This window comes from Ammospiza nelsoni, chromosome 19 (assembly GCF_027579445.1).
Source record: "Ammospiza nelsoni isolate bAmmNel1 chromosome 19, bAmmNel1.pri, whole genome shotgun sequence".
Classification (NCBI taxonomy): domain Eukaryota; kingdom Metazoa; phylum Chordata; class Aves; order Passeriformes; family Passerellidae; genus Ammospiza; species Ammospiza nelsoni.
Window position 1 is genome coordinate 8,426,939 of NC_080651.1, and position 22,322 is coordinate 8,449,260.

The 22,322-nt window shown below is 50.1% G+C and overlaps 1 protein-coding gene across 2 annotated transcripts; it reads right to left on the reverse strand.

The window, feature by feature from the left end:
- Positions 1-468: 468 nt before the first annotated feature.
- CDR2L (cerebellar degeneration related protein 2 like) lies at positions 469-20,211 on the reverse strand. 2 transcript variants are annotated; one of them, XR_009419746.1, is made up of 6 exons: positions 19,843-20,211; positions 7,362-7,474; positions 5,839-5,987; positions 4,773-4,937; positions 725-3,275; positions 469-625 (listed from the first exon to the last, which is right to left on the reverse strand). XR_009419746.1 is itself a non-coding variant. In XM_059485756.1 (5 exons), the coding sequence occupies exons 1-5, from the start codon at positions 19,919-19,921 to the stop codon at positions 2,390-2,392; spliced, it is 1,392 nt and encodes a 463-aa protein (XP_059341739.1). In that variant the 5' UTR covers positions 19,922-20,211; the 3' UTR covers positions 469-2,389. The 2 variants fall into 2 exon arrangements, 1 of the variants encoding a protein (XP_059341739.1); XM_059485756.1 differs by having other exon boundaries at positions 469-3,275.
- Positions 20,212-22,322: the final 2,111 nt, after the last annotated feature.

Below are 22,322 nucleotides of genomic sequence, written 5' to 3' on the forward strand. Positions count from 1 at the left end.
GACTTCCGAGCTGACAAAAGAGAGGTTTGATCGCGTGGCAGTGTTGGCAGCCCAAGTGCACAAAAATGTGTGTTATATAAATAATGCAGCAGAATAGTTCAGCATATTCTCTTTCCTTTCTGCAAGGGCGCCTGAAGCACTTTCTCGACCTAAATTGTACTTGAAAATCAAAGAATTAGCTCTTGTGCTGTTCTTAAAAGTAAAAAGAGCTGTAAGAGCTGTGAGAAAATCAGTGTTTCTCTGTGTTTGAGAGGAGAATAGGGCATTTATAAATATATTTAATGTGTTGTGCACTTAACTGTGATGCTGATCCACATGGGATTGTTTTAAACAGAAAGTGAGGGTGATTCCCTTCCCACACCTTTGCAGCATCAGCTGGCTGCAGGGCAAGCACTGCCTGCCTTAAACCAACACTGCTGCAAGTGCCGAGTCAAGGGGTGCCGAACGCTCCCAGGACATCAACAACGCTTCTCTTGCTGTTGTTGTTCATTTTTATTTATTTTATTTTATTAGACAACTGCTTTCCATTATAAATAAATAAGGCATGAAGGTTCTCCATACTGTTACAGAGCTGGTAGCCACAGCTGTGCGGGCAGCTCCTGATGCATCTGGGGCTGTGGGGCACCTGGAAATGCAGAGTGTGGAAGAGAAGAGCAGTTGGTGGTTTTGAGGAGGAGACCTCTGGAGCAGGGGTGGTTTGCTCATCACACTCCTGCCAACTTACCTCTGTGGTACTCAGCTTAACAAAACAGGGTGGTTTTGGGGGGGGGTTCTGTATTAATTCCATGGGGAGTGAAAGAAAGGTTGCTCCTTGTAGCATCAAAGCCCTGGATGTAGGGGATTATTCCATTTGAACAGTCCCCTGGATGTAGGGGATTATTCCAGTTGAACAGTCTACCCCTTCCAAAGCCACATTCACATTTCTTTCTCTCAATGTTGCAAAGATTCCAGCTGTTGACCCAAGATTTTGGGATGTAAGCTGGTGAAAAGAGAATCCAGATGTAGCTGATGGTTGCTCCAGGCGGGTACAGAGTAGGTTGCTTACACTGAACTGCTGGGTTTTGTGGCTCAATGCTCAGGGTGTTGCCTAAGCTGGAATGAGATGCTGCTTCTCTGCCTAAAAGTGTCTGCCTGTACAAGGTCATCATCTAGTTCAGGGAAGCTGGAAATCGGTGATTCCTGAGACTGCAGTGGCCATTTGGCTGCGTGTTTGCATGTCTGTGGAAGCCAAAGTGAGGAGATTTCAGTGCTGGAAAGGGAACTGGAACATGAGAGACAACAGTGTCTCAGCCAAGAAAGATTATTTTCAGCAGGAAGCTGAAATCTGTCCTTGTGGCTGGGGAGATGTTTGGAGCAGGAGTGAGGGGAGATGTGTGATCCATGCTACTGCCAGGGCCAGACTCCTGACCTGGGAGGTGCTGCATCCCCTGGCTTGTGTGTGAGTCCCTGGGAGTCAGTTTTGAGCCCATGCAAGCTATTTTTAAGGAATTTGCTACAATGGGACGATGACCTCTTGAAGAGCACAGCACAGAGAGCTGGTACCCAGACCGTGAGATGAAAGTGTGTCTCTGATATTGTAATAGCACTTCTTGTCTCGCTGTGGGAAAGCCCTGGGCTCTGAGTTCCTACCAGGCATGGTGCTTCACCTGGGCTGAAATACCAGGGCAGACTTAGAGCGAGTAAATCCCATATGCCTGCAGGGTCTGGAGAGTGTGGACTGAAACACTGAGAGATGCTGATGGAGATGGAACAATCAGTCTTATGTTTCTCTTCAAGTTTTTCCAGTTGCAATGAGCTTGCATTGTAAAGAGCTGAAAAACCTGACTGATTAGAGAATGGCTTTAATAGCAAGACCATGCTGCCCTTTGGGGAAGGCAGAGATAGAAGTCTCTCGGGTTCAAGCATAGGTTCTCAGCCATAAAACCTAACTGGAGGATTGGGCTGCTGTGCTGGGGCAGCCCCTAAAGTTCTGATGGCTTTTTGTTTTACTTTGAGGCGCTGTACTCCAGCTGTGGCAGCATGCTGGAGGACATCCAGGCTTTTGCTTGCAGATAATTGGGCTGTAGGACAAGCTGAAAAAGGGTGGAGGGGGAGACTGGTTTCTTTTCTTTCATGGTGGGGTTTACATTGCTGTTGTGATGTCTGGCAGCAGCAGTAACTCATGCAGAGATCCGTCATGTGGTTTCTGAAATCCTCTAACTACAATGTACAATTGTCCCAATGGGTTGTCCAGAGCCTAAGCTTAAAAAAGTGAGTTGGGTCCCTGTGACATTCTCTCACTTGCAGACCTCTCGAACCTTCAAAGCAGAGGGGCCACACGGCATTTCCTGGGGCTCAACAGAAGACGTGGCCGTTGCAATTGCACGTGGGAGCTGTGGAGAGCCAGGACTCATTTGCTGCTCTTGTTTTTCACCTTTGTGGCATTGATGTCTGCTTTTGTTTTCTGGATGCGGGAGAAGATCTCCTTAAAAAGAGCCTTGTACTCAGGCTGGCTCTGCTCCAGCCGCTTGTCCACGGCCTCCACGTGTTTGCTGATGGTCTTTTCCATGGTTTTCCGCTCTTCCAGCTCGTGCCCCTCTCCTCGGAAGTCCCTGAAGGAGCTGTCGCGGGAGATGGGCCGGGAGGTCTGGACCCCCGTGTGGCGCACGCTGTCCTTGTGCTGCCGGCACTTGCTGAGCAGCTCCTCGTACTTCTCCAGCAGGGCGTGGTACTGCTCGTCCACCTCGCGCAGGATGGACATGCCGCGCTTGCGCACGTTGTTGGCGTGCAGGGTGTAGTTGCCCTCGTGCCAGCTCACGGCGTCCTTGGTCACGATGGCGTTCAGCGCCGTGTCGCTGCAGCTCTTGCGCACCGGGTGGTTTGGGGAAGGGGTCATGGACGTCCCGTGGCTTTTCCCTCCCTCCTCCTCGGACAGGTCGATGTAATCCGCTTCTGGGGCGTTGTTCAGCGGCTCAAGGAGGGCTTCGGACAGGTTGTCCTCTCTGCTGAGCAGGTACTTCTTGACTTGCTTCATCTGCTGCAGCTCCAGGAGCTCTGCCTCCAGCTCCTTGATGCGCAGTTTGCAGTTCTCCATCTCGCACACCCGCTGCTCCAGGTCTGAGTACTCCTGGATAACCGAGGTGTACTCGCGCTCCACCCTCTCCTTCCGCTGCTTCTCCTGGTTCACCTGGGATCTCAGCGAGTCCACCATGGCTTGGAGACGCTCGTTCTCCCTCTCCAGTGGCTTCTGGTTGAATTCTGTGGAAGAACTGTGGACCTGGAACGCATCCTCATACCTGAAAGAGGAGAAAGATGCTTGAGAGAGTCAGACCAAGCAGTTTGACCCATGAGGGATTTGTGTTTTATTGTTATGTAAGTAATTCTACTGATGTCCAAAAAGGACATGAGCTCATGGAGTGAGATGTGCCTTCTCCATGTGCCAGGAGATCACAAGGTGTGGACACAAAGACAAATCTGTCCCACAGAACTTGCAGTTTTATTGGACAGCAGCAATAAAAGACAGGAGGGAAATGAGAACCTAAAATGTAAAAGACACATCTGGTTAACAGACAAGCCACTAGCATTGCAGTGAAGCAAGAATGAATGTTCAGGTGCTACCAGTCTGAGCTGAAAGTAGGTGGCTTTGGCTTTTTCCAGCTGGAGTCCCTCAGCTGCTCTCTGCACCACTGAGTTCACCAACTACCCACTGTGTACGGCAACAACCCCGGACCCACCCAGCCAAAACTCTGAAACATGTGTGCTGCTGCTGTGCAGCCCTGTGTCTGGGAGGTGCTCTGGAGGGAGTGAGGGAAGATTTACATGGCAAGGCAAACAGAGATTTTTGATAGAGGTGCCCCTTCTTCATTGCCTGGGAAGTGATAACAAACACTTCCCCCTTCCCTTCAGGAATTTGGGTTTTCCTCCTCAGTGAAGCACCCATGGCATCCTGTTTGTTTAGAACAGACTGGAAAATGTGAGCTCCATGGCTTCCCCTGGGAGGCATGGCTGTGGTGGGGGGTATTGAACAGATTTCAGGGCACTGAAGGGCAGCCTGACTTTCAGAGCCAACTATGGAGCTGCAAGGGGGCCCAAGGTCCTGTGGCAGCAGGGAGAGTGGGATTGGGGGACTGGGGGGAAAAGAACCACAGAGACATTAAGTGGATTTTGCTGGGGGTCATGTTATGGCCTGATTAACATCCTCATTGCTGCTGCAATGAAAATGTCTTTGGTTCATATCCTCTGGCAGAGGATGCTTTCAGTAACAAAGTTTATTGATTGCTTATCTATTTAAAGAACCCTCTTTTGTGGACAAAGCTGAGCAAGAAATGTCCTCGTGAGGTCAGTGAATTAACACAGTCCTGGGTTTTGAGGAGGATTAAGGCTGCAGTAGTGCTGAAGGTGTTTGTACAACACTTGGTAGCACATGGTGTATCTGCATGTGTGACTGATGTTCCTAGGGAGTGCTGGAGTCATACAGCACAAAATGCACCATCTCAACTGGTTTCAGTGAGCCAGAGGTGCTGGTGCTGTGCTGGAAAGGCAGCTGGAAAGGGAAAATGGGCTGTGCTGGTTTGGGAAGGGAAGCATCCCTGTGCTGAGATCATGAAGGCTCCGCCTTGCCCACACCTCCTTAGGCAGGTGGGTTGGTGAGAGGAACATCCCCCCTTCAGCTCCAGCCGTGCATTTCAGGCTCTGGTGCCCAACCTCTGTGTCTGAGCGCTTTCTGCTCACCCAGCACCTCCCCTGTTTGTGGGGAGCAGTTTGGAGGGGTTGCCACAGCCAAGGCTCCGTACCTGGGGCTGGAGCACAGCTCCTTAAGGCAGGGGAAGGTGTGGATGGTTCGGCGCCGCTCCCTCTTCTCCCTCCGGATGCGGAGCTGCTCCAAGCTCCGCATTTCCTCCACCTGCTTCTGCAGCTCCTCCACCTGGTTCTGCAGCCCCTCGATTGTTTCTGTCAAGCTGCAGAGAGAGGAGGGAGCACAGGTGAGAAATCAGATGCTACAAGTTCCTAAAAGGTGTTTTTTTCCTATAGAGAAATCCAGTCTAGGGAAGGTGCTTCCAGTTTCCAGTGCCCTGGGATCATGACAGCACTTTTGTTTTTTTTTTTGGTCTTTCTCTGTGTGCTCACTCTTGAATGGGGTTAGTTATTAAAAAAGGGATAGGGGGATTGAATGGAGTCCTGTCCTCAAATCAGTTGGCTGAAAGAGTCATCTCTGAGACATAAGCACTCTCCTGAAACATCTCTGCACTTAAAACAAGCATCTATTCCTTTTGTTTATCTTGTAGAGAAACACAGAGACTGGGCAGAGATTTTGTTTTATTCTGTCTGCAGATAGTTTGTAAAACACTCTGCTCAGAAATTCCTTCTCCACACAGTTGTTTGCAAATGATGCTGCGTTACAAGACCATGGCTTAGGCTGCTGTTTCTAGGGATGACCTTGATCATGGGCTTGTTTTAGGAAAGAAATATTATTGATAAACTGGTGTTTCAGCATGGACTAGCCAGGGTTTCATGAGTTGCTGGATCTGTGCCTGGCATTTCTTCAGAGCTGTGTGCTGGGGATCTTCCTGATAGGATTATGTGCCTTTTCTTCAAGGAAAATCATCTGAGCAGAGCCTGCTGTGCCTCTCTCCAGGTAGCCTCAGACACTCTTTCATCCAGCCCTTATCCTAGGGATGTCTGTGCTGTGGCTGACCCCTCCTAACCAGCACTACTGCAACACACTTGTGTTCTAAACATCTGCACAGATGGGCTGATACAAAAGAGAATGGCTCAGATAGCAATGAGAGGCTGCACTTTGGGGCAGGGGAAAGGTGAGCTGAAGGTTCTGGGATCTTGAAGATCCAGGGGAGGCCATACCACTGGATCTTCTGTTGGGAAGTCTTGCTTTCCAGCACCAGCTTCTGGTTTGCCAGCTCCAGGTCCCGCGCTGTCAGGTCCAGCTGCTCGTAGACTTTGGCGTGCTGTTCGTTCATCTGCCGCAGCATCTCCAGCTGCTTGGTCAGGTACTGCAGGGAAAAGTGAAGCGTGAGCACTCCACATCCAAAACCCAGGGTTTTTCACAAGCAGAAATTCTTACAGCCTTTGCTTCCTCTGATAATGTGTTTTGTGGCTCTGTCTGGTTGAAGCCTCTTCCACAGATGAAATATTCATCCCTCCAACCACTGTAAATATTTTTGTGTCTAAAATATGATTGAACTTCCCTTGCCCTCTGTGAAGGGCACTAACCTCTATCTGTCTCTATTCAGCTGCTTTTTTATTCGCAGTACCAAAGAAAGTTGATATCCCTGGGACTGAAAGTTGGCTGAAATTGGCCGGTTGGTTACTGGATCGCCTGACAGATCGATTGCAGAAGCTGTGTTTCCTTGGGAATTCAGGCTAAAACTCTGAGTCTGTGAAATATGAGGAGACCTGTGGTTTCTGTGGATTTGCACACCCTTTTCTGTAAGTCTGCTACTGCAAAATCTTATCCTTGGAAGACTAGGAGAGGGGCATCTACTCAGGTGCTCACTCTCAGCTGGGGCCAGATTCCAGATCCTCTGGAGGATGTGTTTCTGACAGGCTGCTGGAGGGGGAATGACTAAATCCATCCACTAGTTCCCTCAAACATCAGCTGTCTGATCCCTGCAGCATCATGTGCTGCTCCTGTGAACTGGCAGACCTCCTCTGCCCTGTGTCCTTTTAAATCAGGGGGTGTCCAGTCTTTTTTAACTCACAGATTCCTAGAAGGTTTCCAGTGGATGAAAACCCTCCCAGGCACAGCAGGTTTTAAGCCTCTAAGATCAGTTCTGTGAGCTCTTAGAAATACTGCTCTGACCCCATAGGATGCTTGAAATGGGGGTTTGGATTGCAGCTCTTGGAGAAAGAGCTATTTTATGCCTCTAACAAAGGGGGCTGTGTAATGGGGGTGCCAAGGGGCCAGCTGGGAACAAAAACGATTCTGAATCTCTGGAATCAAAGGAAAGCTGCAGCAGAGCAGAGAGAAGGGAGTGTGAAGGCTGACGGATGTGCAGGGGAAGGCCAAACGTGACCCAGATGTAGCCTGGTGCCAAAATCTGGTGCCAAAATCTGGTGTGCACATCTGGGCAGGGAGTGAGGATGTGAGAAAAGGAAAAATGCAAGTTAATAGGGGAACAAGACCCTCTCCAGGGCTGGGATGAGCTTTAATCCATCAACAGACTTTAAAACAGAATTTACTCTGTCCTGCTTCAGGCACTTACAGAGGATATTTCAACTTCCATGCCCCACAGCACATCCCTGCCTTTCTGCTGGCATCTGAGCTGCTGGCACTGGTGGAAGTGCCCCTTTCCCACCTTTGCCCTTAGGTGGCAGCGCTGGCCAAGCAGCCCCTGTCCCCAGCCCTGTCCCGACTGTGTCCCTACCTCAATCTCCTGCACTTGCTCCTCGTTGGTGGCATACATCTGCTGCAGGGAGTCCTCCAGCTCTTTGTTTCGCTCCAGCAGCGTCTTCCCCAGCTCTGCAGCCAAGTGTAAGTCTGAAAAGCAGAGGGACAAAGCTGCTGCAGTTCCCACAGCCCCATGGCTGGGTGTGGTGGGATCTCCCCCCACCCCAAAAAGTGACCCCACACCAAGCACAGCAGCACATTTTTCATGACACTGGTTGTACTGGCACGTTTTGACCTGGCTGTATGTTCACAGAACATACAGGATCTGGCCTCTTGTCTTGCTGGGCTGCAGGAGCAAGGGGAGGCCAAGCTCAGGACTCTGCAGCTCCTCCATGCAATGACAATTTAGTGCTTTGCTGGCTGCAAAACCCTCCTGCATTCCCTGCACACTGCAACCAGGACCAGCCCAGGATCTGGGCTGTGGCAGGTGCTCAGCACCACCATCCCCTATCACTGGGGAGGGCTCAGCACCTGTCAGAATGGAGCAAAGGGTTGGTAAAGCCCTGCAGGGCCTTGGGGATGCTCTATAAATTACATTATTATCTCTAACGAAGGGAGTGCCTTGCCTTCCCTGTCAGCCTCCATCCATCAGCCTCTAACAGACTGACAGGAGTAATAAAACCCTGCGTGGCCCGAGGGGGCTGGAGGCACCTCCCAGATGTGCTGCCCTGGCAGCGCTGCAGCAGCTGAATCCAAGGCTCTTTCCTTGGGGCAGCTCCAGGGAAGGGACAAACTACTTTGTGTTCACTCTCTGCCACCTCTAAATGCCCTTAGGAAGCTACTGAAAAAGTTGGACATCAGGAGAAATGCAGGGAAAAGTAGATGTTGACAGTGTGGTCAGTTGAAAATGTTGGCTTTGCTGATGGGAAAAGAAAGAGCCTCCAGGCCATGTGAATCCTGTGTTGGCCAAAGTTTGAGCACACAGGTGATGCTGTTTGTGAGGCTGGGACAGCACAGCTGGCTCTGAGAACAGCCCTTTGCTTTCACAGGAATTGGTTGTCTTCTTAAAACCTGACTATGAGCAGGGAGGGTTCATTTTTCTTGGTGCTTCTAGAGGTAACAGCTCTTAGCATGGCAGAGTGAAAATCTGACCTTAATCATTGCAAAAGGTAAGGAAACAGGTCCTGGTGTGCACTATTGCTCTTTCTGTCTTTGGTGTGGTTATCATGCAGCTGTAGGTAGTTGAAGAGTGACAATCCTGCAGGGTGTGAGGGGACCTGGGTCTCCTGCCCTGGCATTTTCTCCCCTCTAGTCTGCATTAAATGGTGTGTTCTGAAAAGGCTTTGCCAGGGCTGAGAGTAGCTATCATTTTCTTCAGTGGTTCATTTGGCCTTGCAGTTGATTGGGAAAGAGGGATGTTTGGTCACTAAGACAGGAAGAAGGGGAACCAGGACTCCTGGGATGTATTCTGAGCCTGGGAAAGCCCTGACCTCTCACACATCACAAAATGAGGCTCATGCTGACCTTGGACATGAGTGCTTGCCAGGGGTGAGCCACAGTGCTGTCAGTGCCTGGGGTGGGGCTTTCCTGAGGGATGTTGCTGTGCTCTGGGATGTGCTGATTTGTTACCAGTTTGTGTGTTGCCCGTGTTTTTTTCTGCTGGCTCCCCAGATGTGGTGCTCCCAACAGCTGCTCAGTATGTCCTCGAATCTCCCCTTTCCATGGGAATGTGCTCTCCAGCTGTGCCCTGCATTGCAGGGTGTTATTATTAAAAGGGCTGTGACCTTTTTAATTACAATCCTCTTCATTGCACAGTGACCCAGTCTGAGGGCTGCAGTCGCAGCTCTCCCTGCAATCAAGTTATTGGCAGGTTTCCCCATGGACAGACCTCCTCCACCTATCTGTTTTTTTCCTAGCACCAAATTTCCCTAGTTTATAAAGTGCCCTAGGGAGAGCTGAGTGTTTGCTGCACCAGCTGGGGCTGGGGGAACAGCCAGATGCCAGCAGAGATGAAGGATAATTTGTGCCTTTAAGCTGCTTGGGGCTGTGTTTAATGTCAGCACCACCTTGCCAGAGCCAGTGTTGTTCCTGGAGAGTGGCACCTTGGAAATCACATCCCTGGCAGCAAGCAGGGCCCCATTGTGGAGGTGTGGATGAGAGGGCTCCGTGCTGTGCTTCAGGTAATGAGTCAAGTGTGTCCCCGTCCCTGTGGATTACACCAGTGCTCTCCCACCATATGGCATCCAATTTAATCAGCTGGGGTTGAGTTAAGTGGATTAGGCAGTGCAAGATCCTGCATTGTAATTTAAAGGGCTCTGTCAGCAATAATTTAATGGGGGAAATGGGCAGCGTTTGGGGATGAGTGGGAAAGAGGAAAGAATGGGGCTTGGCTCTGAGGAGGAAATTGAGTCTTCATTTCCATTTTGAGCATAAGGGCCTGGGAGACTCCAGGCTTGAAGGACTTGGGGGAATTGGTTCTTTTAGTGTCTTTTAACTGCCTCAGCCATGGTCACACACACTCCCTCACTCTCTGCCTGCCAGCCAAAGCATCCTTGGTAATCCTGTCTCATCCACCCCCTTGTGCCTGAGTCCTCTTCCCCACCTGTTGGTCCCCCCAGCTTATGGGGCTGAGGGGAGGGGGGGATGCTGTGGAAGTGCTTTAATGTCGTCTTTAGACAAGATCCCTCTTGATCTTTGTACTAATTGTGGCTCTGCATGGGCTGAGGGAGCACACAGCTCCTCTCCACAGAGACCTTGGAAACCCGAGGCTGAATGTGAAATTTCACCAAGTTGTTTGAGGGAGAAAAAGAACTGTTTAGGAATTCAAGAATCCTTTCTACATAGTACTATGGTTTTCCCCCAATTTTTTGTATTCCTTTGCTTCTCCACTGTCAGATCAGCCAGCCAGTGCTGAAGGACTTGCCCTAATTTAGCAGATATGCTGATGACTCCCTTCCCCCTCACCTCTGGATGCAGGAGGAGAAATGAAGTGCTGTGTGTCTGCTCGATGTGCCCAATTCCTCCACATCCTGCCTGTGCTGAAGGCACCACTGTGAAATGGCCAATATTCAACTTCAAAAATGGACTCCTGATGCTTCCAAATCCTATCAGGAGAGAACTATGGATGCAAACTGTCCTGGCGCCCTCTGGCTCCCTGCACTGCAAGCACTGACGTGACCCTTCTCATTAACACCAGCCAAGGAGACATGCCGTGTCCCCAAACAAAGGGCTGTGCCTGTGGAGCAGGGGAGGGAGGGAGGGATGGAGGCTGCATTTCTCTGAAAGCTTCCATGGGAAAGGCCTCTGAGCAAGGAGGGTGGGGATGGGAAGAGAGACCATGTGGTGGGAAGGGAGCAGGAGCTGAATCCAAGCAGAGGAGCAGGGCTGGGCAGAACATCAAGGAGGCACCGTCCTGGAGCTGCAGAGATCAGCAGTAGCAGCCCAGCAATAATTCTGCTACCTCTGTGCCACCGAGGGAACTTGAAAAAAACCCATCCTGATCCAAAAGCTGTCACCTTTGATGGAAGGAGGCTGAGGGACAAACTGCAGGCTATTCCCTCATGGCAGCATCCTGTGGCAGTGCTGGCACAGGCATGTTCCCTGCATGGGGCTGTGGCAGAGCTGGATGCTTCCCCAGCCTTGCAACGAGGCTCAAAGAAGATTTGGAGCTGTTTCTGCCTTCCCAGGGCTGGTCTGCATCTGTTTGAGCAGAGCACTCAGCCACAGCCCTCAGGAGGGCTTTGTTCCCTCCAGCATCTCCTGGTTGTGACTTTGGGAGGGCATAAGCCTGGTGCTGAGCAGGTTTTGGCTGCTCTTGGCTCAATGACGATCCAGTAGCTGTTCAGATGCTCCTCATAAATGCAGCTTTCTGGAGGAAGCCACCATCTGGTGCAGCTGCTTTGGACTCTCCCCTGTCATTTCTCTTGCAGTGAGGGATTCTCATGTTTAGGCTGTGAGAGAACACACTGGGGATGCTGCACTTGGCTCCTCACCTTTAATAAACCAGCCCTGTCCCTGTCCTGCAAAGCCAGCAGCTTGCAGGGGACACAGAAGTCCTTTGCTGTGTGGTGCAGATGAGCAAGGGTTTATGGATTTGCAGGTCCTTTTCAGCTGAGCATGTCTAAAGGAATGACTTGTGGCCCCTCCCTAAATGTGGGGCTGTGGAAAGGGCTGCTCCTGTCCTGTGCTGCACACGGTGAATGCATCTGCTGAAGAGCAGGGAGGAGGGTGGGGAGGTCTCTGGAGGAAGCTCAGGGTGCTTGTGAGTTGATGGATGGGGTACATTGAGAGTTAAGAACTGATGTTTAATGCTGTTGACGTTTAATTTAATGGCATTTGCTGTCTGCTCCATTACACATGGGTACTTAAAGTCAAGGGTGGGTGCAATTATTCCTTTCAAAGTCTAAATGAATGATGCTATGCTGGTTTACCCTGGGATAGGGTATACTTGCTACTCATTTATTTTCCTTCATAGTTGCAGGGCATTGTGCTGTGTGGGTATATCACAGTGAGGATCAGCTTTTGTATATCCCTGACTGCTGCTCCAGGGCAGGTGAGGGAAGCAACCTCTGTACTTGGCCTGTGTAAGGCGTTGCAATGGAACTTGCTGGGGGTGCAGGGAAGCAAATGCCATCTGGCAGCACCTCAAACACAACCTGAAAAAGCCTTTCCAACATGCCCATTGTACAAAGATGGTGTTTCCCAAGGCCAGCCAGAGCTTCCAGAGAGTCACCAGTGTTACTGCTGAGACGTGGGTTCTCCATTGCTTTTACACTGGTGTAACTCAGACATTGCTGATCAGGTGTTTTGGTGTTTTGTTTGTTTTTGGGGAGGAGCTGCTATTTTGGTATATTGGGATGTTCCACAAGGGCAGGGCTTGCTTTGTAAAACAGCCCCAATGAAGCAGGTGGGGAAAAGTCTCTGTTAGGGCTGGGTGAGGGCAAACAGGGTGCCTGAGCCCCCAGCAGCACAGCCACCTCCTCCTCTTCCTTCTCCTTTCAAACTGTGGCTCTTGCTGGGCTGAGCTAATGTTGATCACACTGGCATTTTTGTTACTCTAATGAGATTTGCTGGATTTCCTGCTTGGGATTTTTTTTTTTTTTTTGTTTTTTTCCTTTTCTTTCTCTTGTGTAATCTGTTTCGTGCTCCTGTGCTGCCTTTGGCTGTGCAAGTGTCCCTGGCTGGGGAGGGGGGCTCAGGTGGTGGCAGAGGGGTGTTTGGCAGGGGGTCAAGGCAAGCCCAGTGCACTGAGAACAGCTCCTTCCATGGTATATTGAGCCCTCCTGGGCAAAAGTGGCATCACCAAGGAGTGGAAATCCCTGACAAGGGGCTCAGGGACACACTGTCTGTACTGTGCTGTGCTGCAGAGAAGTCCTCCAGCTCTCTTAGCCCCTGCTGCTCCCTTCCTTGCCTTCTATATTTTTCAGTTCTATTCAATATTTCCTCTATCAGCTCTCCTTTATTCTTCTCAGATGCTCACCAGACTTTTTAGATTTAATTTATGCCTTTTCTTTCTTCCCTCTTATCATCCTGCACTCCGAATTCTCCCCTGTATATTAATATTTGAGACCCAGGATGGTCACCTCAGCTTATGAGCTGTGTCTCTACAAACACAGGCAGAGCAGTCCCATCCCTGTGCCTACAGCAACTGCTGTGCCTTTTGCCAAGTTGTTAGAGCATGAGAACACAGAGGATGTTATTAGACCATGGCTGAGGCCCCATCTGCATCTTTTCCTGCTGTTCTCTTATCTAAAACAGCCTCAGTGCCTGTGTTTGCCTTATAGGCTGAAATGGCTTGAACAAGCTTAGTGACTGGTGGCTCCGAGGCTCTGATAGTGCACCTGGATCAGAATGTCCTAAATAAATATATACAAGTGGGGCTATTGAAGAGAAGGAGTGAAGAAAGAGGAGGGAGAAAGGGAGCCAGAGCTTTCCTGCATGCGCTCCTCCCCCGGGCAGCAAATCTCCAACTAATTAATTATGTTGGGCTGCAGAAAACCGTGAATAAAGGCTTCCAGTCTTTTAAAGCTAAAGACACAGGCATGTGGATGGCTGCCATGTGGCAGAACTCCTCTTCCCTGTGTGTTTGGGGGCAGGAGGTTGTAAGTGACCCAGGCTGGACAAGGAGGATGAGCACCAGGGTGCTCTGTGCACGTGCAGAGCCCCGAGCAAAGGCGCCCTGTGAAGGACAGGTCACTGTGCTCACGTGGCAGGGGACGGTGCCCACAGCGCTGGGCTGCCACAACCGTGTCACTTCTCCTGCCCTGCCCTGCTCCTGAATAGATTCCTCTACTCGGAGCCATTCCCAGCCAACTCGGATGCCCTTGCTCCCCTCTTGCTAGGGGGAGGCAGGTGGAGCCACTGATTCTGAGTGATTTGGACACTCAGGGCACAGGGAGCAACCCTGCTAGCACAGCTGTCACTTTGCGGCTGTAGCAGCCCCCAGGACCCCTGCCAGCACTGCCACTGCTGGTTACTTCTGTCTGCCACCTCCTATGTCCAGAGGCATTTAGGTACAGAGACCTTTCTTCCATGTGTTACAGCTAAATGCAGAAACAGCCTGACCCTCTGCAGCAACGCAAAAAACCTGCCCACCTCCTCTCCATCAGCCTTTTTTCTCGACTTAGAAGAAAGCGTATCCTCTTGCAGGGTGCTGCCCCACTTCTGCTCCCTTCCCATCTGCTTCTGGGGAGTTTAGGAAGCCCTGTTCCTCCAGGTGCTCAGCTCACAGCCCAGCTGTCTTGTGCCTGGCTATTGGCACAGGCTGGAGATGCTGCCCGTGTGGGAAGAGATCCTGACCTCAGATGAGTGATCAGTGCTGTTTGTGCAGCTGCACTGCAAGAGCACAGGGCTGTAACCTTCCAGTCTGAGCTTGCAGGGAAAGGGAGTGATGAAATACTTGATGTACTCTCCAAATGATGTTATGTCCACCACTAGTCCTGAGCAGGATGCAGAGCAATACTTCTTTTGGGAGCCCAACACCAAAACCAGTGTCCCTGACACAGTTCTGCTTCAAAGACTGATGCTTGTGGGGTGTGCTGTGCTGCTCCTTGCTCTGCCTCCTCCTGCAGACACCAATGCTTGGCCACCACCTCCCAGTTCAGGTGCCTTCCCAGGACTCAATACTTCCTTGTGGCCCAAGAAATCTTGGAGGATGGCACGATCACATCCTTGCTCCAACTGCTGGTGCTGCAGCTGCATATTTGGAAGAGGCCAAGAAGCATGGACCTGGATATTACACATGTGAAGGTCTGAATCCTTCAGAGAGGAGGCAGATTAACTGAGCAGGGCCAGAGCAGCTGCACAGACTACAGTGACTTCCCAGAAAGCTGCAGAGGAATGGTCTGTTTTAATCATTAGAACTGTCACTTTTTGGAGAGATGGTTTATAACTGTTAAATACACATGGAAAAAAACACAAAACAAACTAACATAAAATTCCTTTGAAATTCCCAGCTGTGCAAAAAGCAGCAGTTGTGTAACATCTGGTCTCCTTCCTTTGGAGTATTTTGTATTGGAATTATTTTCCTAAATTCTTGGCCCACATATAACATAGTCTTTTTGGACAGATTAAGTAGAAGCTTTGGAAACCCTGAAGGTGTGTTTAATGCGAGCACACAGATCTGTTGGAGTGAGATGAGGTGGGAATTTAGCACTGTGCTGCTCTGGGAAAGCCTTTTGGGAGAGGAGACAGAGTGTGAGTGTGGGAGTGAGCGGGCAGTGCGTTATCCTGAGTGCTGGCACTGCCTTTAGCAGGAGCAGGATGGGACCCTGGTGCTGTCACTGCTCTGAGTGGCTCCTGCCTGTCACACTGAGTCAGTGCACCCGCCCTGTCACCAGCAAAGAGAGAGGATTGGAAAATGCTGGGCTGGGGGGACAGGCTCCATGTACAGGGTGTTCGTGGCCAGTGCCTTGGCTGCCAGTCCCTCAGGCTCAGAGCTGCTGGGAGAAAACGTCCTTCAGGATTCAGACCATAAATCCTCTGTGCATGGCCTTGCCAAGGAGAATTGCCGCTGTTAGCTGATTGTTTCAGGATGGGAAATATGGAAAACTCTGGTGTTTTTTTCGTTTGTTTGGGTTTTTTGGTTGTTGTTTTGTTTTTGTGGGGTTTTTCAGGGTTTTGTTTTGCTTTGTTTTGGTGGTGTTTTTTTTTTGTTGTTTTTGTTTTTTTGTTTGTTTGTTTGTTTCCCCTTTCCCTTTCCAGCAGTTCCTCTAATTCTGCTCCCTCCCACAGCTGGAACTATGTGCCTAGGCTCAGCAGATGTGGAGAGGACCTTCTGGTCTCTCACTGAAAGTTGCTGTGTGGGGCTTTCTTGTGCTCCTTTTTGGCTTTCTTGTGCCCCTTTTTGCTTGCTGCCTTCAAGTAACAGGGGAATTTTCGCTCTAGGAAAATACATCTATATATATTCTTTCCCCCCCCCATATTTGGAGTCTCTCATCACTTCTTTAGACTAACCTGTCATCTTATTTCCTTGTCTCCTGTGACTTTTCTAGTCCCTCTTGTCATTCCTAAGCAGCTCAGCAATTAGTCACTGAAAACTTTCCACTTCCATAAGCTACCTGCTGTACTGTACTGCTAAATAAATAAGTGGCTCAGCTACTGCAGGCAAAGCTCTGTCCTTCTGGCTTGCCTATGGGGAGGGAGGGAGGGAGGAGGACAGGCAGGGTGTGTGCCTTGTCCCTGGACTGCTGGGATAACTGCCTCCTGAGGGGTAGAATATGAGTTTCACCAGCTCCCCTGTGCAGTGAATGCTTTGGGCAAGCTGATAATGGATTGCAGTGCTCTGGACAGCCTGGGTGGTGCAGGTATGGGTGCCAGCATGCATCCCCTGGGCTTACCCCAATGCCAGGAGCTGGGCACTGGAGCACTGGTGACCCTGTGTCTTTACACGGATGAGTTGGGAGTAGTGCAAGCTCAGCACCTTGTGTCATTTTCCTTCTTAGTACTCAATCAATCAGATGCTTGGCAAGAGGAGGAGGAATTAAAAAAGATCCTTAAATCTGGAGACCTTTAGAGGTTACAGCTGTCATGTCCTAAGCCTGCATTGCAGATGGTTTGGCCCAGAGGTTTCTGTGGCTGCCCTGGAGGACAATTGGTCTTGCAGTGGCAATGAGGTGATGTGCTGGTTCTTGCACTCCCTCTGGTCCTGCTGCCTATCTCAGAGCAGTGAGAGGCTGTTTATTGACATGGAAGGAATTATCCCACACTTATAGAATCCTAGCATATGCTGAGTTGGAAGGGACCCATCAGGATTATCAGGTCCAACTCCTGGCCCCATGCAGGACACCCAAGAAACCCCCACGTGCCTTAGGCCATGGTCAGGGGTCAGAAGGGTGGCTTTGAGAGGCCTCCTCTTGGATGCACTCTGCTCTGAGACCTGACTGCTGGCAGGGGGATAGGGAGCTGGGGAGATCAGGGAAGGCAGAGGCATGACTGCAAGGAGGATCCATCTTGTGAGATGCTGCGGTGAGATGAAGGCTGGAAGTGGCTGGCAGAGCTGCTGGCTCTGTTTGGATCCAGATGCAATTGAGTTGGCACACAGCCCTCCCAAACACAAATGCTCCTGATGAACAGGAAAGGTGCCCCCCCCACTTATCTGCAGCTCAGACTCTCTAATTTTAGCTCATTCATTCTCTTGGGGTCTGGCTGCACGTAGGCCCTGTGCACAGGATGTGATGCAATTATGGCCACATCATCAGTTCACAATGGCTGGAAAAAGGTTCACCAGAATTTTATCCTGGTTTTAACACTTAGAGGCACAGACTCCCTGGCCCACGGAAGGTGGCTGGACCAAAGCAGCACTGATATCTCTTCATGCTTACAAAGCAATAAGCTAAGTCATGGTAAGAGGGAATTGCAGCTCCATTTTTACCACTTTTCTCAAATCAGAAAGCCTTCCCAGAGGGAACATCATTGCAAAGGAAACCTCACAGGACACCACTGCTGTTACCATGTCATTGCTGAGGGTCCTGGCTGGGACTTGAGTCTCTGCTTCTGTGTGCTAAGGCATCTTGGTACAATGCCTTGAGCCACAGAGTGTTACAGTGTGCAGGGAACAGGTAAAGGCATCTGAAAGGCACTGGCTTAATCTGAACAAGGCTGGAAGGGCCCTGAGGCTGGGGACCAGATCTTGCTGCTTCTAAATCATGTGGTAGATGTACCCTGTTGCTGTGGACACTTCAGGGGAAAGAAAGAGTGATTGGGATTTATTATTTTGAAAAAAAAAATAGTTACTTTGGCAAGGTGAAGCTCATGGAGGATGACAAAGAAAGTAACAGGTGCTTGGTGTGGAGCTGGAGGCATGATTTCCACTCTGGTGCTAAAATGGTTAATTAACATAATCATCACAGAGCTCCCAGTTAAGCCATCTGTTGCTTAGCAAACAGTTTTGGATGTAAATGTAATAAATATTTGATGATGCTGTGAAATGATGATAAAGGCCCAGCAACCAACTGGTTCACGGAAGAACCTTCTCTGCTCTCCTAGCTTGGATTGTTTCTTGTTTCTCCCACCCCTTGCTCCTAAGGAAAGGTCTTTAAGCCTCTGCTTTTGTCCTCTGCCCCCGTGGTGCTGCTGCCAGGCGTGGGTTTGTGTGCGACCCCGGGCTCTTGGCATGCCAATCCTCTTAGCAATGCCTCTAATCGTGCCACGCTGGAGTCTCGTGCTGCACACCCACCCCCCATTCCAAACCAAGGCTCCACGGCTGTGCCGCCACCAAAGACCTCTGGGTGTCATGCACAGGCACAGTGTGTGTGGACAAAGTCCAGCACTGTCCTTTGTGATGCTTTGTGCATTGTGCAAATTAATAGCGGTTGTAATTACCCCGTAGGACCTTTCCATTTGGCTGATTCCAGTTACAGCCTTCCCACATCTCTCCTTGAGTTTGTGGAAGCCTGTGCAGCCCCTATTCATATGCAGGAGGCTGCAAACCCACAGCTGGGCTTTGTTTTGGGTGTGTGTTTTCCTCCAGTTCTGTACGTGCTCAAAAGTGGAGCCTGTACCCAGCCTCAGTCCATCATCTGGAGACAGTCATTCTGTTTTTAGGCTGCTGGGACAGAGCTGGGAACCTGGCCTGCAGTGGGAAGGTGCTCTTATTGTTGTGAGCCAGTTGTACAGTGCCAGTGCTGACTCATGAACCTGACACCAGGACAACGTTAGGCTAAAAATCAATTGGTCCTACTTTGTTCAACACTCCCTGTATTCATCCCTAGTTCTGCTGTTCCTCAGCCTACATCCCACCCCTGGACCAGTGCCCAGGCCCCTTGTGAGCCATGGGAAGACGTCACCCAGAAATGTGAATTTCTGAGCATTCAAAGGCTGCACTGTTTATCCAGCTGATAGCTTCATCTCTGTGCTCTTGGCTTTGTTGGAGTGTTGTGTTTCAAAGAACAGGGCCCAGTATCCCACTACTTCCTGTGAATTGAGAAATTGGGATTAAAGCCCAGCTGTGACAACCCCTGGGGGGCTGGTTATCATTCCTTGCTGGGCCCCTGTCCTGCAGCTGAAGTTGTATAAACTTCAAATCATGACATAATGTATTGGAGCGATGGTGGGCTGAGGCACTGCAGCTGGACTGCACATCCCTGCTGACAGTCAGCTGGGAAAAGCAAATATAAAACTGTACCTATAGCACAATGTGCCAGAGGGGAACTGTGTTCAGGTAGGAATAATTTTTTGCTATGCATTGCCAAATCAGTCCCGTTCATTCCTGGGCCACTGGCCTGAAATGGGACTTCTTCCAGTTATTTACTTACTGCGTGTTGACTCAAAAGATTAAGATAAGAAAAATAAAACAAAAAAAAAAAAGCCCCAAATACTCACAGGCACCAACTGTCCAGTCTTAGAATAAACATTCAATTGAACTAGGTACAGTTACTTCAAAGCAAACTACAGAAATGAACGTTTATCTTCTAACAAGTCTTCTTTTGCCGTTCAAAACTTGGCCTTGATTTTTTTTCTTCTCCTCCCATATTTCTCCTGATATTATGGCTGGTTGGAAAAATCTCCAGAAGTAATTAGGTGACTAAGAAGCTGAAGATCCCTTTGGATTTGGGCTGGGGCAGCAAAGCTTTTGAGACAGACTTTCAGCATCCTTAGCAATACATTATTTCCTTTATATTAATTTCTAACTAATTTGCCTGATAACTCTACCTTGGACTACTCTGAAATAAAAGCAGTGTCATAACTATCCCTGTTTGATTCTGCCTGCAGCAAGTCTTTTGGGGAACCAGCTACCTTGAAGATGTAACACAACAAATTTTTTACTGCCCTAGTGCTTAGGACAGCTCTGGGCTCCCTGCCTCTATCCATCGGCTTTAAACTTTCCTCGGCCAGGACAGCGGTTTGGAGCAGCAGAGCCGAGATTTGCCGCTGCAGGATGAGGCGCTGGCTGTGCCAACCAAATAGCAGTCCAGAGAGAAGGGATCCCACCCTCTCCTCCCCGGGGTTCGTCCGTTTTCTTGCCCGCGCATCCCCTGGCCCACCATCCCTGGCATCTTGCGGCGTGCCCCCATCCTTACCCTGCTCCAGGTCCTGCTGGTCGTACCAGGGCTCCTCTTCCTCGCTCTGAAACTCCTCCATCCTGTCGGCGCTCAGCATTTAGCACCAGCGGCCCGGGGAGACGCGCAGCATCCGCCGAAGGGGGGCCCGGCGCCTCCGGACCGCGGAGCGGGATGGATGCGGGGACACGGGCAGGGATGCGGGCGGGGATGCGGCCTCGGTGCCCCGGCCGGGCCGGGAAGGAGGAGGCGGCACGACGTGGCAGCCGGTGCCCGGCCCCTGCCCCGGCTCTGCGTGCCCGGGGGGGCGGCTTCCTCCTGCCTGCCGGGCCGGGGGGGGCTCCGGAGGAGGGGATGCAGCGGGGACGTGCGGCCGGGGCGGGGGGGCACGGCTTGCACAGGGCTGGGGGATGCACAAAGGAAGGAAGAGGGCCCGGCGCAGCCAGGCAGATCCTCGCTCCGCAGCTCGGTGGGGACCTCTAGCATGGAAATGCTGCAAAGAAAACCGGCGAGAGGGAAGGGGGAGGCGAGGCGAGACCGGCCTCCTTCGCCTCCTTCTTCTCCGCCTCCTCCTCCTGCTCTCCGCCCAGCCCTGCGCGGGTGCGGGGCTGCGGGAGCGGAGCGCGGGGTGCCGGGTGCGGCTCACCCGGGCTGCGGGGAGCGGGAGCTGTCCCGCCGTGCCCCTGCTCTGCCCATCCCGCCTTGCCATTGGAATGCCGTGTCCCGGCCTCGCCATGGGCTTCACGGAGACTCGGGGCACTTACGGGACCTCTCAGCGGGGCTTTCAGCGCCTTCTCTGCCTTGCTGGGTTTGTGTGGGTTGCTCTACAAGATCATCCACCCTCCCTTAGCTGGGGCTGCAAAAGGGGATACCCCATACAAACAGCCCCACAGCTTTTCCTCAGTGTGGTGTGTTATATATAACCCTGTGTTATTTTGCACTCTGATGGGAAATCAGTGCCTCTGATGCAGGTTCCTCTTTCATTTTTCTTATCTTTGTGAAGGATGGAATGAACTCAATATTCAGGAAATCGGGATTTATAGAGTTCTCAGGAGAAAACGTGTCTGTTACATATAAGTAAATTCAGAAAATATATTGGATTTTGGTGCTTGCTTTCCACCTTAATGGAATAAGGGTTAGAGATGATGGTCATTCTCCTAGCTGGAGTTTGGCATAAGGGAATTTATTTGTGCTTGTCAGCCCTAGAATCTCTGATAGATTCAAATCAACTTCTGCAACAGTAACAGTGTGTTTGGATAATGGGATTTTTTTGGTTCGTGTTTTTTGGTTTTTGGTTTTTTTTGTTTTTTTTTGGGGGGGGATTTTTTTGTTTGTTTGGGTTTTCTTGTTTCCTTCTGCATGATGGAGCTCCACAGATTTAAATTTGATGGCATTGCCTTGCACTGGTGCCTACAGAAAAGGCAATATAAAGTGTCTACGCAAGAGCAGCAGACTGTGCATCCAGAAAAGATGGGATTTGTGTCAAAAAACTCCATCCAATCCAGCAGTGACAGGCAGCTGGGTGCCCCTGGATGATTAAAGCAAGGGCTAGGACTCAGCTCTTGTGTACAGCAGCAGAGGAGGGGGATACAGATGGGAATAAGAGAGGAATTATAGACTATTCCTCTCTTCTTTTCTCCTCATAGACCTCTGCATCACATATACACATCCTGAAAATTCAGTGGCTGCTTGGAAAGTCACCTCCTTTAATACAATCACAGATCTGAATGAAGGAGTCTCTTTAACCTGGCATTTATAACTCAGCAAACATAATCAAGCACTTGTGGTGTATCTGGGAGAAAGCCATCTCTAGGTCTTAGATTTTTTTCTAAGCAATTTTAATACAGAAATGGGAAAATCTGAACTTTCTCATGCCTATTGAAGAGTCATGTGGACAATGACCTTAATGACATACTTAAACTTCTGGTCACACCTGAAGTGGTCAGGCAGTTGGACTAGAGTTCTTCTATTATTTGTGAGAAATAATTGCTTTTGAAAAGTATTCTGTTCATAACAGAATTCTTATAAGATATCTTATGATAAATTCTTATAATTTATCTGTATATTGTAGCCATATTGAGTACTTGGATGCAAAGCCCCAGGCTGTTTGGCAGCAAAAGCCAGATTACATGATTTTGTGAAAATATTTTTTCCTGTAGGTTTTACCAGAATGTCTCAGATCTGATATGTCACTCAGTCAAATCAAACATCACTCCTGTCCAGGTTATATGCCAAAAAAAGAGAATTCCCACAGTCTGCCCCAGCTGGAGAGTCAGCACACTGCTTTCTTTGCAGAACGATTGGAATTACCTCACTTTTTTCTGAAGAAGGTTTGTAGAGTAGAGCATGTGAAATGTGACTTAGGGACACCAAAAAGACCTGCTTGCAGTTCACAGAGCTGCTCAGAGCAGAAAACCTCGACGATGGCTTCAAAGGCAACACTGAATGCCCTCAAACAGCTGCTTTGAGGTGTTCGGTGAGTGCCAAATCCTGAATTCCCA